Source organism: Channa argus, chromosome 4 (genome assembly GCF_033026475.1).
Source record: "Channa argus isolate prfri chromosome 4, Channa argus male v1.0, whole genome shotgun sequence".
NCBI classification, from domain to species: Eukaryota; Metazoa; Chordata; class Actinopteri; order Anabantiformes; family Channidae; genus Channa; species Channa argus.
The window spans coordinates 4,219,041-4,230,887 of NC_090200.1; the positions used below are offsets into that span (position 1 = coordinate 4,219,041).

An 11,847-nucleotide genomic window follows, 5' to 3' on the forward strand; every position below is an offset into this window, starting at 1 on the left:
AAATAAAAGAAATAGTACACTTCTTCAAAATAAAAGACAAAAACAACAACAAACAAAAACATACTAGCAGATCTGGTTTATTAAGCTCACAAATATGCACAAAGAATAAAATCTTATTGCTTTGCTTGCACACATTGAAAAACATGATTCTCGTCACACAGCTTCAATGAAACGACACACAATCATATTTTTTGCCATGCAACGAGCCATTAAATGCTAACAAGTGACAGAAATGGCAAAACATTTCATAACGTATTTATGTTATCCTCCTAGTATGTAAACATCTTTTTTTTTTTTAAATGGATAAAAAACATAAACAAAAAAAAGTCCTTATAGGACTTTAAACACCCCTCAGTTCCTATTTCGAATCTATTAAAGAAGGCGCCTCTGGCTTTAGGGTCACTACTATTGTTTAAAAATGGTTAATCACACTTCTATAGTTAGAGAAGGAAATGAAAACTGACAATGTTTCAGGGATTTCTCGTGGCTGGAGTTCATTTTCCATCTCCTCTTTGGGGATTTGATGTGACCAGATCGAGCATGCTGCACACAACTAGATCGAGCCATTTATATTTCTATGACTCGGCTCTGGGTCTTATCCAGGTGGCAGGGAGCCACTGCGGCTCATCCTGGGCTTTCCTCACCGCCATCAGCAGCTGGATGCAGGAGTCCTGCAGCTCGTCGTTAACAATCACGTGGTCAAAAAGCTGCCAGTACTGAGACTCAATCTTTCGGGCGGATTCTTCCATCTCCAGGAAATCTTCATCCTGTTGGACAAAATAAATAAATAAATAAATTCCATCTTTAGTCTGATGTGATATTATAAATCATATACATCATAAATGTACATTTAAAGTGAATAGGTGCACATCACTGAAACACTCAAGAGACAATGTTCACTGTAATGTATTGAGAAACACACTGGCAGAACTTACTGTGAACGGCCGGTTGTCGTAGTAGTTGGTGGTGATGTAGGAGTCTTGTCTAGTTTCCCTGAGGCGCTGCAGAGGTGGAGGCTTCACATAAATAATGTAGGCCCTCAGTTCATGAGTCCTCACTGCCTGAATGGCCTAAATGAAGCAAGGAAACACAAATATCACGATCTAATATTGCAATATACAAAAGTGACATGAGGCCACTCATGTTAGAGGTACTTTGATTTCTGTTCTACGTTAATTTGAACATTTATTTCTCTCCGTGTTGTACGTGCATTTGGCTCGATGTCAAGGACACAGATCTTTCCGCTGTTTAAAACCTCCCTCGCAGACTCGACGCTGGTGCCGTACAGATTTCCTTTGTGTTCCCCGTACTCCAAAAACCTGCAGGACATCACGGAGTAAACGCCAAACAAACAGACGGAAACTAGCAGCAAATCGATGTGTCCAGATTTAAATGAATTTTGTGAATAAACTTATAAGTTTGGTTAAAAAAAAAACACCTTTCTACAGATGCAGTTGCTTTTCACACTGCACAGCGACACAAATGACTAAATGTGAAAAGAGCTGTGATACGTGCAGACAGAACTTTTTGATATTTAAGTGGGTGTAACGGGTAACACAACTTATTCAGAGATTCACGTCACAGACAACAGTCGCACCTGTTGTTATAAACCATGTTGTCAAAGATTTCTCGGCCGATGAAGAAATATTCTCGTCCAGACTCCTCATATGCTTTGGGTGCTCTTGTGGTATCTGGTTAAATGAAAGAGAACATCAGGTTTGATCAAAATATGCCTACATGTTTCATCATTTAACAATGGAACAAACAATAATCATATAAAATCCATAAAACAAACGAAAGAAAAAATTGTTATGTGTTTTTTATGCGGTAAAACTAAATTGAATATTTAGTTAATTGCAAATTCATGGTATTCCAGAAATGTGTACAAACGAGCTATGGCTCCCTGGAAGATGCTGGGGTTCATGCCAATCAAGTGCCTCCGAAGTTCATTCACACCAACACCAGACGGACCTGAGAAAGACAAGATCTTCAGGTTTTATCTTTTTTTATGTATGTTTGCATAATGAATGCTACAAAGCCCGGTTTTATACAATAAGCCACAAGAAGACTAACGTACGTCTAAAAGATCTCCTGTACCTGTTAGTGCGATGAGGCGGTGGGGGTCCTGCGGGAGGCGCAGGTGGCGCACCACCTCCTCGTAGGGGCAGTTGAGGGCACTGTAGCAGCTGCTGGGGCAACGGGTGTGACAGGAGGGCTGGGTGGTGCTGTGAGCCCGCCGCCTGCACAGACGCATGCTGCGCCTGAATCCCGCTGGGGGAAATGAAAAAGAAAAGAGAAATGATTCATTTAACTAAACCTTGAGGATGATTAATACCAATACTGTATATAAATCTTAACTTATTGACTTCAATGTGAGTGCAGGTCAGAGGAGATGCTATTTTACCCATGTAGATTCCTTTAATATTGCTGTCGAAATCATCGTCCTCTGGTTCGTCACGAAGAGAAGCCAAGTCAAATATATAAACGGAGGAGAAAATGGGGGTAAAATGACCAAATATTCAAGATACTTAGGCAGCACGAGTCATTGAATAATGAATCTAAATCACAGCAACTCAGTGCACAGAAATTCACAATAAACCACAAAAGAGAAATCATCTATGAACTGCAACTATCAGGAAAATCTTTTGTGACAAGAGTCTAAGAATTCACCAACTGGAGCTAGAAATATATGCAGAAACTAATACCGCAATGTCTTGGACTTGATATAAATAGTATAAACATATTTTGGTTAACAGTACAATGAATAAATAGCAAACTGTCATAGAGAAAAAAGTTTGTTGATGCACAATTACATAAAATTTGACAGCAAAAATATAAATTAATCGTGTATAATGAGTGGAGCAAGTTGAGAAAATACACATTAGTTTGGTCATGTTTTGTCCTCTGTAGTTTTAAAGCATGTTTTTAGTTGATCAGTTGGCTTCGAAGGCGGGTGAATATTTCTCACCTTCTTTTAGCTCCTCTGACATTTCCCCGTCAGACAGCACAAAGAATTGGAAAAGAAATGGCGACAATAGCTTCAGAAGAACTGGAAAAGATAAAAATCACGCTGTGCACTTGTAATAACAAATTCAGACTTACCTACCGGATTCAAATGCCTCCTCGTCTGCCAGGGAATAAAAAAAAATAAAAAAAAGCCCACCCGGGGAATTTAATCACAAAGCAGCAAAAAGGGAAGCAGAGCAGGTAAGAAAGCAGGAAGTGAGAGGTGAAGCTTTACCTGCTTCGGTGCATTTCTCATCGATGGCCATCAAATCCTCCTCTGTGGGAGAACAAGGACCATAAAGAGGTTTATCTGCAGCAGAGCATGTGAAAAGCGCGTGTGTGGTTTTGCCTAAAATACCAGACGTCCACATACCTTCATCTACTGTGCTCACTTCAGCAAGCATGGGGTCAAACACAACAAACGCTTAACATTTGTACCAAGACGGTTTGCTCTTTTATACAAGTTGCAGAGGCTGGACTTACAGGTCTGCATGCAGATGTGTGGCTGATAGGGCTGAGACCACCAGGAGTCCCTCTGCTTCCTGTCACAAACAAACAGCACTTTTATCTGCACGACAATTAGGAAGTCAGAAGAAAAAAATATTTTTTTAAATTACCAAATGTCACATTTTAACCAAATGACACCACAAATATTCCACAACTAGATCGAAAACTAACAATTAAACTGTCATTGAATTAGTAATGTATTAAACTTGTTTTTGGATCCGGGCTTTAATCTAGTTTGATCAGTGTTTGTCTGTTTTTGCAGATGATCATGCTTCAAGTTCCTTAAAGTAAAATATAATAAACAAAAAATATTGAGAGTAGGAGAGTGATGCATTACTGTACTTTGCCTCTAAGAAAGCATGAATCAATTCCCCCTGCAGCCAACCTAAGAATACTTTTCTAAGTAAAGTAGCAGGGGGGAAAAACCCCTCTCTGACCGTTTCAGCAGGTTGGTGGAGGGGATGAGGCCGGCGCAGGCCGTGGTGCAGGGCAGCTTCTTGGCCTGCCACCAGAGAGCGTCCGTCTGGTCCACAATCTCCAGGATGTCGCCTTTCCTGAAGCTCATGCCGGCGTCGGCACAGGGGATGGCTGGGTCCTGCTGAGGGCTGTAGTCGGCCATGGCCCGGACGTACAGCTGGCACATGGAAAGGGAGTTAATAACAGTAACACGCAGGCGATTTCACGTGTATAGAACACGAGGGAACATCACCATTTACCATCGTCTGGTTGTGGACCGGCCTTTCTGTAATGGGAACCACCTTGAACATGACGGTGCCTTGTGTCCTTGCTTGCTGATTGTAGAGAACAACAGTATTTTTCCTCATATGTACATGACAGAAATTACAACCAGTTGTGCTTCGTTTACTTCATTAATCATATTTATTACAGGAGGAGCCATCAAACAACGGCCGTACCACAACTTGAATAACTTGCTCGGGCTCCATCCCGTCCACAGGAAAACCGTTCACTTCTAAGATCCGGTCCCCTGCATGCAACAAACCTACAAACAGGGACACGCAGAAATAAAAACAAAATGCAACAGCACATATTCTCAACTTACTTCCAATGGCTTTAAATTGAGTACAATCATTTTCATTACGTCGAAACTTCCTCCTTTTTTTTTACAATATGCCTCTGCATCTAGGTGAAAAACTCCAATGACATCATCAGAAGGGGTTTACAGATCAGATGAGGGTAGAAGCAGATAGATGTTTTAAAGCAAGGAAGGCAGAGGGTGAAAGTCAACTGTACCACTTCGATCAGCGAGGCCTCCGTGAATCACCCGAGCAACAAAAATCTCCCCTGTGAGCTCGTTTCTCTTTATCGTCGCTCCCTAGAAGAGTATGCAAACACAGAATAAATAAAGCTGCCACCATGTGGAGGAGACACATGTTGGTCAAATGAAGACAAATCAAACTGATGTAGACTGTAGGAAATCATGAAAGGATGCAAACACACAGGTTAGCTCCAGACGAGCACTGAGGAAGGAAGAAAACGGAGGCGGCGAGGCAGAGAAATGAAATGGTCATTGGCAGAGAAATGAAATGGTTGTTCTCCCCAAAGGTGGAAAACGGTGAGAAACGCACCAAAACAAACATTAACTACCGCTGTGGGAGTTTGCAGGACATCTGCTTCAAAGGACACAAGAAGCCCACTCTTTGGAGTCGTTCATGTCGCCTTCTTCCTCCTCTTCTTCTGACCTCCTTTCACAGCCTTGCTCGCCTCCTTTGGCACATCCAACAGGCCGTTCGTCAGAGGAGGCTTAGAGGATTGGAAATCAGCGCGCTCCATCTGCGGCAAAGGGGCATTTTTGGTTTTTGGGCTCGTTCGCGGTGACACAGGGCAGGAAATGGACAGAAAGCTGGTCCCCTGAGAGGTGGAGGGAGCGTCTATGAAGCTGCTGAGGGCGCTGGAGGAAGAGGAGGTGGAGGAAGGAAGTGAGGGGAAGAAACATCTGGATTGATGTGTTAAAGACGGACGCTCCCTTTGTGTCTTCTGGCTTTTCTGACATGTGCCGTCTTGCTCAGGTTTAGGGACGTTGAGTTCAGTCCTGGTGGTGGCAAGAAGCATCTGCAGCCGCTCCACCACCTGAGTGAGGAGGACCAACGCCTGCGAGTTGTCCTGCACCACCTCTGTCATGCGTTTCGTCGCGGTTGCCATCTTCTCCCCGAGCAGCTTGATGTCCCTGGTGCTGTTGTCCATGGAGCTGGCGGCCAGCTGCACGGTCGTCTTCAGCTCGTCCAGACTCACCTGCTTGGCGAGCTCCGCCGGGGGGGTCTCCATCACGCGGCGGGGACGCACGGGGCTTGGGGGAGCTGTGCGGATGCGAGGGCTTTGGCTTCGGAGATGGGAAGGCAGGTTTAGCTGGAGGTAGTCATCTGGGTTGGAGCAGCAGGGTACAGTGAGGCATGGAGGCGACGTGGTCCAGCGTTGACAGGATGCAGGAAGAGGAACGGAGTCGCCAGACTCTCCCGCCTCATCATCATTTCCACTGTCTACTCCTTTTTTGACCTCATCTCCAACAATAAAACAGACATTGTTAATCCATGGAAAGTCATTGTTAAAAGTTATAGTAGACATGAAACAACGAGGCCTTAAAGCCATTTAAAAGTCTTTCAAATCCCTCAGTTCTTCTAAAGCTAAAAAAAGTTCCTAGTGTTCACTCAGAAGATGCTACCAGCATTTTAAGCAGCTGCAGGAGGAGGTAAACAGTTTCTGTTTGTGTTGTGGCTGAGGCCGGAAAGACCGACCACAAAAATGGTCAACATGGGGGTCGAACAGCTGACTGATGTGGTGAGACCCACTTTAAGGCTTTATAAAGTTAACACTGGCAGCTAACTCATTGTTATTAGAAGAATATTTGTTAAAAGTGCTTAAATATATTAAGTTACTGTCTTCAGCGTCACCCCTAGACCCAGAAAACACATTTATTAACACTTCAAGTACTTTAATGCTTTAAGAACTAAGATGGATGACTTTTGGGAAAATGAGGCCCATATCTTCTCTTACCAATGAGAACAGAGCTGGAGAGTGAAGATGCAGAGTGGTTCAGACTTTGCTTGCAGAGCAGGTTGGTGTAGCAAATTCTACATTGGCTCCTCGACGTGCCGCAGCAAACCTGACAGTTACTCGTCGGCAGATACCGGCAGCACAGAGGCTCAGTTTGAGGGCAACTGCCTGTGCGGAGGCTACACCACAATGAATCTGTGACATCTGAGCTTCCAGCAGTGGGACTCTGGACCTCGAACGCACCGCCTTGGCGAAGCCTCTGCTGTGTCCGATAATTTGGGGGGTCCCACCTATTGCACACCTCTTTTCTGGAGTTTTTCACGCAGGGAGGGGAGGCACTGGGCGACAGCAGCCTGACTGTGTGGCAGTCGCACAGCTGTGAGACGACAGAGTCACTCAAAGGAAGAGGAAAAATGCAATGTTCAAACGCTCGAGAACCGGGAACGTAGCTTCACTATCTGGCAGAGCAGATAACAAACGTGTATTATCTCCAAACTGTTTCGTCATGGTGGAAAAGGGTTCTCCTTTGATGCTATCAGGAAATCATATGCAACAATCACAGTAATGAGAGATTATAAAGTCAAACATCTGCTCTCTGCTGGATCCAATCAGCTGGTTGTTTGAGGTTTGGCCTAAAAGCCTCCTGTACACATTAACATATTTACCAGCACCGGTTTACACAGCTCTGGAATAACAACTGCATTATAGTACAGCTGCTTATGGACTAAAAACTATATTATCCCTGCTAAAAACTTGGACCACTTTTGTGTGGGAGGTATGGACACACGTCCCCCAGACTCACAGGTACACAAAGGGACTAGAAACCATGCAGTCATGCTGTGTTTTGGAGATGTACGTTTTATTCTGTTCATCTTTATGACTTTGTGCTGGTTTTGGATTGGTTTGCATCTATTTGCGGTCGTGTTGCATCTCGAGCTTTTCCCTTCTTCCCACATCCTCCTATGCACAGTAAAAACAATTCAGGGACACAGTAAAATCCGAAACGTTCGTGTCATTTGGTAAATTAAGCCACAGAAACCGTTTCATGCTTATCGACTTCTGTTTGAAACCAGGTTGAATTTACCAGTTGCTACTTCATGTACTACGCCGGTTTACTACCCAGCCCTGTGAGTACTGAGTACAGCTGATGCATTTGGGTCTCACTGTCACGCATGCGTACAAAGAAATAGCTGCAGCACGGACACATAATGGCCTTGAATCCGAACTTCCTGCATACTGTGCTTTGCCTCAGTCACATTAGTAACAGCAGTATTTTCATAGCATGGCTTCATGGTCTGAAGTCTTTTCTGTTGAGGATCCCTATAACCCCAGTACGACCCAACAGTTTTCTGTCAAAAAGGACTAAAAAGTACATTTCACAACCTCATACTTACAAGTGGCAAATGCGACTTAATCTTCAGATCAGAAAGTGCCTAAATACTTAGTGTATCTGCCTTGAAGAGAGCATAGAAATAGATCTGCAGACCGAAGTTCATTAGAATGTTTTGTATCTGAAATATTCTTCAAGCTTGAGAGAAGCATCGGCAGTGTAGCTCACCAGAGGCTGTTTGTTTTTGACCAGACAGACGATCCGGGTGGCCTCCTCGTCGTCCGGCAGGTCCTCGGGCATCGGCGGCAGCACTGGGTCGTAGTCCTTCTGGGCCACCGTATCATGAGCTGAGAGAAGAGCCTAGAAAACAATGCTCAGACTGAATTAAAAGGCATGTTAACGAAAATGTGGGGGGGGGGGAAGATTTATTTTAGATTTTAAGTTGATGCATATAAATCAAATTCGGTTAAGCACCCTCTCATCTCTCATCTTTCCTTATCATTGATGCATGCAGGGATTATGTTTCAGCACGAGCTCGGCCAAATTTCTCAATTTAACAAAGTAAATGATTAAAGCATTCAAAGTTTTAAAACCTTTATACGTGAAATAGGCACAAACATGTTAGATGTGGTTTCTTACCTGCAGGTGCGGCTGCTGCAGGAGATAGTGGAGCTCTCTGGCCTCTGCTGAGCAGCCCGGCAAAGATCTGATGTCGATCAGCAGCTGCACACACAAGAAACCACATCTGCACCGTTAAAAAAAAAAAGACTTTTACAAAATCTCTACAACCAACATGCTGTTAAAACAAACAACCTGCAGAGAAAGTCCTGAAGCGTAGTCCAGAGCAGGTGCTGGAGAATCTCTCAGGAACCTCTGGAGACATTCGTAAACCTGAAAACAATTTTTGCAAATTAGTTTGACATACAGATAAAAGCTAAAAGTTTGGTGGAACAAACGTGATATTTTTGCTGCTATATTTCCTGGTAACTACAGGTCAAATATTTTCATCGCTCAAAATAAATGTGGAACACTGCTAAGAAACGTAGCAGATGATGCACAGTGCAGAAGTGGACTGTTATCAACTGCAGAACAACAACAGAGGGTCTTCTTTCAGACCCCGAGCAGCGACTGCAGCCAGGAGGCCTTCAGGAGACTGTGGAGAATCTCTGCGCCGTCGATGTCCTGGTTTACCGACTGCCTCACCTCCTCGATCACGTCGGTCAGGATCTGATGCAGGCCTATGACATACACACACACACACACACCAAAGGCTTATTAGGCTGTATACAGAGTGGAAGTGATACAATAGTGATGCAACAGTAAACTGACCGTGTTCTCCGAGTTCACTGAGGGGGTTTGACACCTGAGCCTCCACCGCCTGCCTCATGGTCAGTATAATTGACCCTCGACCTCTTACTCCAACCTCTGAGATCAAACGACAAACAAAAGGAACGTATGTAAACCCTGATCTCGCCATTGGAAAAAAACTGCTAATACAACAGTGTAATACTGCAATCTTCTTTGTTCATAAAATTTTTTTATTTTTTATTTTTTTAAACTGACAAGAAGCTTTAAGACATCTGAGCCTCCCCAGTTTGGCCAGTCTGTAATCCACCAGGCTGTGATGGTGCAGCGGGATCACAGAGAGAGTGGCAGTCAAAGCAGCATCAGTTGTTACTGTGAATGGGGTCAGGGGTTAATGGCACACACTTCACGGCAGCTTGTAGCAACGGAGACATGTGCACCACATATCTCTGTGGACAGGACAGCCAACAAATGCTTACGCTTACAAAACCGTCGCTGTATTTTCACATAATAGCGTATGTGAGATGGTACTTTGCCCCACATTAGTTTTAGTGCCTTTACATCCTTGATTGTAACTGTAGATAATCCATCAAAGGCTAATTCAAAACGGAGGAATCAAACGAGAGGAGCTGCTCAGGATGCATCTGGGAAATTTGTGTAATTAAAGACAAGAAAGAGGATGATGCTCCTGGCCTTCCTCAAGCCCCTTCTTTCTACACCATCAATTAGATGCACCTTACCTTCACGTCTGAATCGTTGCAGATGGTGCAAGTCTTTATCATCCAGCTCCTGCAGGCTTTGGCACTAGTATTCCTGCACAGAAGCTAAATATATGATGGGAAAATATTCTCGGGCGACTGGACGGAGCAATACGCTTTCATCGAGCTACACGTAGAGACACAGAGGGCTGTAATCTCTCCCGATCCCACTTAATCCCGAGCAAGTGAGCTGCCTGCTTCTGGTCACTGGGCGCCAGGTCCTCCCTCACCGGCTGGCTGGTTACTGCGAGGCTGCCAAATCTTCTTAACTCTTTCAGCTTTTAGTGGCATGCAGGAGGAAGAGGAGTGATGAAAAGGGAAGAAAATGTAGGCGTCAACTCACAGAGTTCAAAGAAAACAGAGTTCAGCATGTTAAATTTGGGAGAATCTTTTGAGATTCCAGCTCTCAGTGGATGGAAATGTGTAGTGGCAGTGCAGAGATGCAAAAAACAAAAGATAAAAATATAAATGATTAAAAGAAAAGATATTAAAAGATGTGCTAATCTTCCTCAAAAGCTGGAGTTAAGGGGGAGTGGAGATTTATGTAGAATAATCAGTTGGGAGCGGGGGTAATCTCCGGATTGTAATCTAATTCCTAAGAAAATTCCCCCCCCAAAAAATCTGCCCTCCCTCCTTCTGACAGTCCTAAACATTGAACCCAAAACACTGAGATCATCCCTTCTGTCTTGCCAAAAAAGGCTCAAGGCTCCGAACACAAGACGTTTGTGTTTGCTGGTTCATTCTCACCCGCCCTCAAGAGCGAAAAGAGCAACGCTTAGAGGATTAGTACCCACCACCTCTGACATGTGAATGAACGGCTGCTAATGACCTATAAAAAAAAACAAAAAAAAACAGTGAAAAGTCAATTGAGGGGCATTTATCACATAAGCGTTAAGTGTTGTTGTACTTAAATGAAGGGCTGCAAATAATAATCCTAAAAAGGGATTGTTTAGTACACATCAATCAATATCCAGTTTACAGTGACAGGAAACCGCAAAAGTCCACAACTGAGAAGCTAAAACCGGTCAAATTTGGTTCGATTGTTTTGTATAATACCTCACAAAAACTATTCTGAAATAGATTTTTTTTCTCCATAAATTTGACTGACTGGTTGTTGCAGCCCTACTCAGCCCTTTGTGTAATTTCATGGCAATCCAAACAATAAATGCCTTATTTGTCCAACTAACAGTTGAAATACATGAAAATACTTACTTCACACAGATATTAGGGGAAAAAATGAGCATTTGAGAAATTTTAATACAGCATCGTTTCACCAGAAACCACAAGGAAACGTCAGGACTGATTAGTTAGCAGTGTCCATTACATGGGTTTATTGCCCAGTGCATTTGACAGCAGGTAAAAGAAACACAGGTGGGCGTCATGTCAGCCAGCTGAAAGACCGAACTTCGTTGACAAAACAGGTATTTTTACATAGAACAGTATCTGCAAGTCTGGGGCATTTTCATAATAAAGATGTGCTGCGGTCACCAAATGGACCAGTCAACTGAAACATGAGTTTATGTACAGTATCTTCAGTTTTATTATGTCCAGAACCATTTAGTACAGTTTCATGTAAGGAAGTCAGTTAAAATAAATGTCCCGGGCTTTGCAAGTTAGTTTCTTTATGAATTAGAAGAGTTGAAGTTGTTGTTACCGTTGCTTTAAATCATGAAAACCGTAAGAATTTACCAGAAAGAGAATTTCTGGTAAATGTATTAGCAAACCCTGAAGCCTAAGAGTAATAATGACTTTGTGTCATTATTGTCACAACATTTCATCTCACATCGGTTGAGGGAAACTTTTAGTTCTAGTTAACAGCAGCTTTAAAACTTCTTAAATTCAAACCATTTGAAAATCTTGGAAATGCTGCAGCTTCACCCACGTTCCCTCCTTCCGTCTGAGGAACTATAGCCATGTGTACTCTGAATGAAC

The 11,847-nt window shown here is 43.3% G+C and overlaps 1 protein-coding gene across 5 annotated transcripts; it reads right to left on the bottom strand.

Moving 5' to 3' along the window:
• Positions 1-65: 65 nt before the first annotated feature.
• Positions 66-11,010, bottom strand: LOC137125878 (MAGUK p55 subfamily member 4-like). 5 transcript variants are annotated; one of them, XM_067502050.1, is made up of 22 exons: positions 9,898-11,010; positions 9,182-9,277; positions 8,969-9,090; positions 8,666-8,743; positions 8,492-8,575; positions 8,081-8,212; positions 4,765-4,846; positions 4,428-4,513; positions 4,230-4,304; positions 3,951-4,147; positions 3,490-3,548; positions 3,380-3,397; positions 3,242-3,283; positions 3,107-3,127; positions 2,969-2,983; positions 2,405-2,446; positions 2,098-2,271; positions 1,891-1,971; positions 1,598-1,691; positions 1,211-1,319; positions 936-1,070; positions 66-767 (listed from the first exon to the last, which is right to left on the bottom strand). In XM_067502050.1, the coding sequence occupies exons 2-22, from the start codon at positions 9,237-9,239 to the stop codon at positions 576-578; spliced, it is 1,896 nt and encodes a 631-aa protein (XP_067358151.1). In that variant the 5' UTR covers positions 9,240-9,277; positions 9,898-11,010; the 3' UTR covers positions 66-575. The 5 variants fall into 5 exon arrangements, 2 of the variants coding, with proteins under 2 accessions (XP_067358151.1, XP_067358149.1); XR_010914231.1 differs by lacking the exons at positions 66-767; positions 936-1,070; positions 1,211-1,319; ... (10 more) ...; positions 4,230-4,304; positions 4,428-4,513 and adding exons at positions 5,100-6,029; positions 6,523-6,898 and having other exon boundaries at positions 4,767-4,846; XR_010914230.1 differs by lacking the exons at positions 66-767; positions 936-1,070; positions 1,211-1,319; ... (10 more) ...; positions 4,230-4,304; positions 4,428-4,513 and adding exons at positions 5,119-6,029; positions 6,523-6,898 and having other exon boundaries at positions 4,770-4,846.
• Between the last annotated feature and the right edge of the window lie 837 nt (positions 11,011-11,847).